Source organism: Nematostella vectensis, chromosome 14 (assembly GCF_932526225.1).
Source record: "Nematostella vectensis chromosome 14, jaNemVect1.1, whole genome shotgun sequence".
Classification (NCBI taxonomy): Eukaryota; Metazoa; Cnidaria; class Anthozoa; order Actiniaria; family Edwardsiidae; genus Nematostella; species Nematostella vectensis.
Window position 1 is genome coordinate 14359202 of NC_064047.1, and position 6000 is coordinate 14365201.

At 38.1% G+C, this 6000-nt stretch overlaps 1 protein-coding gene across 2 annotated transcripts in view; it reads right to left on the minus strand.

Annotated features, from left to right (window-relative positions):
- Positions 1–4755, minus strand: part of LOC5503974 (cilia- and flagella-associated protein 47-like) — a 60993-nt gene extending 56238 nt beyond the window's left edge. The window contains exons 1-7 of one of the 2 annotated variants that reach the window (XM_048721415.1): positions 4500–4755; positions 3534–3688; positions 2816–3023; positions 2482–2528; positions 1924–2152; positions 886–1186; positions 238–453 (exon numbers count right to left, since the gene is read on the minus strand). In XM_048721415.1, the coding sequence (XP_048577372.1) occupies positions 238–453; positions 886–1186; positions 1924–2152; positions 2482–2528; positions 2816–3023; positions 3534–3688; positions 4500–4649 (1306 nt within the window). In that variant the 5' untranslated portion in view covers positions 4650–4755. Of the gene's footprint in view, positions 1–237; positions 454–885; positions 1187–1571; positions 1723–1923; positions 2153–2481; positions 2529–2815; positions 3024–3533; positions 3689–4499 lie in introns of those variants that run through there. The other variant, XM_048721416.1, reaches the window with a different exon arrangement.
- Between the last annotated feature and the right edge of the window lie 1245 nt (positions 4756–6000).

Below are 6000 nucleotides of genomic sequence, written 5' to 3' on the forward strand. Positions count from 1 at the left end.
TGTTGGTATAATGATGATGATGGTGTTGGTATAATGATGATGATGGTGTTGGTATAATATTGATGGTGGTGTTGGTATAATAATGATGGTGGTGTTGGTATAATAATGATGATGGTGTTGGTACTGTTGATGGTGATAGTGATGATGATAATAGCAGTGATAGCTGATGATAAGGTAATCATGATGATAATAGCAGTGATAGTTGATGATAAGGTAATCATGATGATGATACCCTACCTGCGTTAACATCGCCATTAAGGGGTTTGGCATGGAAGTGAGCCACCCGATTGAGAGCAAAGGATAACGGCAGACTAGCACACTCGTTGTTGATGGTACACAATGTCTCAATCTGTTCATCAATTGGACATTCACCAAAATTGAACACTGGACTTGGGGAGATGGAGAGCAGGACTGGGAGGGCTGTACCAATCACACCCACCTCAACTCTTCGACCTGTTTATTAAAATGGGATCCTTATGTTAATTAAATCAATAAAAGTCTTTCTAAATGAACAATATGTGATCAATAGCAAGCCCCAAAAGAATACTGTGTATCAGATATTATGTAGGCTAGACAGACTGTATTGTACAAGCCAACCTTCTTTTACTTAGAAGTTATCCTGTTATACCTGGATTGGTATTTATTAGCATGAAAACATTATCAGAATGCATTCCAGTTGGATAATGTATACTTTAGTAATTCCTATTGTCACAAAATAATAAACATTCAATTTTAGGTAAATAAAAATATATTAATTTGAGATAAGGTTAACTGTGATGGACACTTTTTTATTTCTGAATACAGCTGCATACTACTTTACAGAACATGGACATCTTAAACACCCTCCAATATCAGGGAAGGTGACACCCAACTTAATGCCCTCACCTCCAGAAGTTTGGACAGCACTGGTCTCAGCAACACCTGTCACACTGCCCACTATCTCAATATGCATGAACAGTACAAAGTCCCTACGGGGAGGAGGCTGGTCTGACGTCTTCCAGCCCTTGCTGGAGCGTGTAAAGCGAGGGCTGAAGCAAAAGTGGATGGCCCTCTTCTCCCCCGGCTGAAGAGTCCCTTGACTGGGTAGGGCTGTCACTAGAGTTGTCAGATCATTTGTTGTACCAACTTCATCTGGGTTGATCTGAGATTCCAGCATTGCTGAGGTAGTCTTGGTGAGATCAACACCCTAAGAAGGAAACCAAAATACTGATGAGCTTTCTGTGTCCTCGCTGAAAGCCAAGTGTTGCCCCTACAGGCAGCAAATTTTGCAGGATGGAAGAGTGGTAACAGCCGGCAGAATTATGGCAGGTAAACACTCCACTATGTGCCATACTCAGCCAGCTCAGTTTCAGCAAACTTGCCAACAAATCCCACACGGAAGCCCCTGTGTGTCTTGATTTGTGTGAAAGGCTAAGACCAGGAAAATAAGTGTATGGCAATGTTACCTAAAGATGTGACAAGGGAGTAAAGGGGAAAAAAATTCCCAAGTATTTCTGAGATATTTCTTTAAGATAGTGGACAGTATGATACCAATTCAATCTCTTCAAATTAGCCCCAACCCTTAAACATACCACTTCCTGACCCTCTCCGTCCTGCTCTAATATCACCACAAAGTTAACTACATCAGGACTGTTGTTGAATATGAGAAATGAGCCATACCACTTCCTGACCCTCTCCGTCCTCCTCTAATATCACCACAAAGTTAACTACATCAGGACTGTTGTTGAATATGAGAAATGAGCCATACCACTTCCTGACCCTCTCTGTCCTCCTCTAATATCACCACAAAGATAACTACATCAGGACTGTTGTTGAATATGAGAAATCAGCCATACCACTTCCTGACCCTCTCCGTCCTCCTCTAATATCACCACAAAGTTAGCTACATCAGGACTGTTGTTGAATATGAGAAATCAGCCATACCACTTCCTGACCCTCTCCGTCCTCCTCTAATATCACCACAAAGTTAGCTACATCAGGACTGTTGTTGAATATGAGAAATGAGCCAATCTTGTCTGTGCCATAGTATGTGCTGCCAAAGTTGATGCATTCGACTCTTTCCATGCCGTCCAGTGTAAGGAGCTCAAGAGAAGGTTCCACCACCTGCCCATACATCTCTAGTTGAGCTGGGGACTGCCCTTCGAGCTTGACTCTAGATAACAAGAATGAACATGTTTATGTGAAATGAAAAGAGATATAACTGAGTTAAGGATGGGCACTCAAGCTTGACCCTAGATAACCAGACTATAGGTGTCTATAGGAAATAAGAAGAGAGATAACCAAGCTTAGAGAATGGCCTTCAAGCTAGATATTTTAATCTTGATCAACCCATCCCCCATCCTACATGTGTGGGGAGGGAAAACTGGAAAGAGACATGGGTCCAAGTATTTGGAAGGGTAGACACACACGTTGAGGCCACATGTCATGTGACAGGGAGAAGACTGGCAATTTGCAGAAGTTTAGCATTTAAGAAGTACTTACTGTGCAATTTGGTGGAAAGGCCCTGGTATCTTGCTTATAAACTCAATCTAAAAATATATATTAGATGACTGTTACAAAAAGGGTATGTTGTTTAGAATGATGTCAAACCATAAACTGTCCAGTGCAATAGAGTGAACTTCAAGATTTGCTTCCAACAAATCTTACAGTAAAACTTGATCAGTAAAAACAGATATCTACCAATACATTCAAACAGTGAAATGGACACCATCTTCACAATTTGATGCACTTAATTGAATTGTGTTGGAAAATGACAAACATAATAATATCCAATACAGACTACATTTTATAAACATTTTGTGTAAACAATACATACCCTGATTATTTGACTAGCTCCTGGCTTGACAACACCAGAGGTCGGCATTATTGTCAGAGGCTGGTTGCCATTGTACTTGATTTTAAATTCACCACTTAAGGAGCCTTCATTAACGATGGCCACCTGACAGGTCAAGACTTTGCCATTGGCAACTGTCGTACCAAAGTCGGCCGGACCACTCAAGGATAATTGACAGGCAGGAGTATAACTGTATCAAAAGATAAATAAATCAACTAAATGATTGGCCATTTTTCAGCCAAGCAAAAAAAGCTTATATTAGCTGGTTTTGGAAAACTATGGAAAATTTATCTATAAACTTGGTTCATGAAGAAACAAACTTTGTTTTTCAATATTTATTTTGAAATCTCTTATTGATCTAACAATATGGCAAGAGATCTGAAATGGTTACCATTTATAGCGATTCTCAATACATCGCGACCCTTCGCTTTGACTACAGTGATTTTGGTTAGTTTGTTGACTTTAATCATCCGCGTTTACATAACGATCCTAGTTTCGCAGTCAACTTCATTTTTTGTGAGATTGAGAATCGAAGCGTGTTTTTGCATTTCTTTACTGTGTTGTCAAATGTGGCTCTCAGGCCCTGAGTAAAGTCGACTACAACTTTTGATACACTTAACAAAAGAAGTCTACCTTGATTGTTATGGAAATGCGGATGATTTATGTCCAAGAACTAACCAGAATTAGTTAGCATACTTACGCTATAAGTGGCACCTCTATAACATCATTGTCGACAGCAAGAATCACCCGGTCCTGTGCGTCTTCTGCCTTTGTGCCGTAGTACTCTACAAGGGCAGACACCTCCAGACCTGGTGCAATTGGGCGATCTGGATTCTTTGCCTTCAGCTTAAAATTCTAAAAAAAAAATAAAATTAATAAAATTAATTAAAATTAAAATTTAAAAAAAAATGACAAAACACTAACAGCATGTTCTAAAGGCCATGTTAGGTGAGGCAATTTTGGTTGCATTGCATGTTGCAAGAAATTTTTGTAAAACTTTTTTTGTTGTTAATACAAAGAGCAATTCTTCTTGCAATGTTGTAAAAAGTAGAAACTAATTTTACTTTTCGCACAATGCAAGAAAAATTGCCCTGTGTGTAAATTTGCAATTCAACCTGAATCAGGGAATTCAGCCAAATCAGACAACCTCTGTAAATTATAATTTTATGTGGGCACATTGCAAGTTACAAGAAATATTGCAAGTGTGATCATCTCTCTGAAACTGTTTAAACTTTTGTTATTCATCGTTGCATTGAAAGTAAATATTGCCTCATGTTATATGACATCAACAAATGGTGATAACAGAAAAAAATTTTGTTCATATTTTACAGTTACCGAAATACTGCAGTAGTTGTTGACTTTTATAAATCAAGACCCTTATAACTTAAAACCTTTGAAAAAATAAACAAGAACTTACAGAGACTTAAAATATAGACTATTTTTTCCGTTAAATTTTATAAAGTTAAGTTATAACTAAGTAAGCTTAGCTTCATTACTTAAGTAAGTATATTTTGAAGTGCTTCAGAAAATAAAACTGTTTCTCAAAACAGAAACAAATTTTTTTTGTTCGTGTAATCGGCGCTATAAGCAGTAAGAAATAAATAATATCTACATTACACAACACATCCATACAAAATTAAAAAAACACAGAAGACTTAAAACTTACGTTTGTAGCAGGCCCATGAAAACGAATATTTCGTGAACATTTGCTCAAATTCTGCACGGTCAAAGTCATTTGGTGGACGACGTCGGTCTCTGCATCGAAGAATTCCACCACAGGCGGGACAATCCTAACTCCTGCGACTGTGCCCTCCATGCTTTCAACTTCCTAGGCTTCAGTTTATGGTTTTTCACGGCTTACAATAACGAAAAAGTGTCAGGCTTCATTTTCTGACTGTGTACGCCGCCATTTTGTTTCTTTTTTGGCGGTCGCTGCTTGTTGCCTAGTAACAAATAAGTTCTTCTTATCTTACAATGCTTCTAATTGGCTAGTGGGCTTGTCCAATAATATCGCTTGTTCTGCAAATAGCTGCTTCTGCTTTGACAAAAAATATGAAAAATATTTAGGCTGCAGTAGCTTTTTTTCAGTACTTTTTATAATGATTTTACAGAAATCAAGAGACATGGTTGCTTTAAAGCAAATCGTTCAGAGTCGCGGTAGTTTACCTTAACAAACTTGTTCCCCTGACAGTGTGAGAATCATGGGGCGGTATAAAACACCACAATTCGTATTTTATTTTGTCCTTACTAAAACAAATATAAATAAAAGACTGATTGGCTTCGCTCGGTAGCGAAAACGATGGGAATGGAATGTTCGGCTCAAATCAGCAATCGTTGTTGAGGAGAGAAGTGGAACGATCGACACAGTGGCAACAGCTTGAGTCTACCCTAACGCCTCTATAACGTACTCTGGGACCGTGCCCACCAAGTAATTTTATTCACAATGCGATTTAAGAGATATTTAAAAGACAGAAAAACGAGATTTCGGGTTAATCTGAAATTTTATTTTTACAAAGATTGAATAATTCTTTATGTATTTTTATTACTTCTCCAGTTTTTGTGTATCGCGGCCCGTTCCGGCTAGGCGTTTGCCATTGTAACTATGTACTACGATACTATTTGGAGTCATAAATATGTTATAAAGAAAAACAGTTACTATGCATGCCAAACAGAATATAAAATTGGCCACATAACTTTTATATATAGCTTTAATGCTCGAATTTCCTTTTTATTTCAGCTTCCGTGCATTTTTCTCGTTTAAAGCGCGTCCTTTTTTGTTTCTATTGGTGTCGTTTCCTGGTTGTTTTGGGTAATTAACATCAATTTGAAAGAGGCCATTGATTAATTCAGGGTCTACTTAACTATAAAGATAACACTAAAACTACTACGTGTTACCAATGTGACAAAATGCCCGTATTCCTAACGCAAGTCTGATCTGTTTCTTTTTCAAAAAGACCGATAGATCAACATGTACATGTATCCGATATCCGGTGCGGTATGAAAATAAAAGTGAGATCTTCCTTTTTCAAACGATTTCAACTGTTGAAGCGCAAGAGAAACTTCCCATTAGATGTTTAGATTTAGGTAGGGAATATCCTATTGGTTGTTCGCTTCTGCTAAGGACAAAGCGCGGTTTGCGGCGAATACCACGTGGACAATCTGCCACC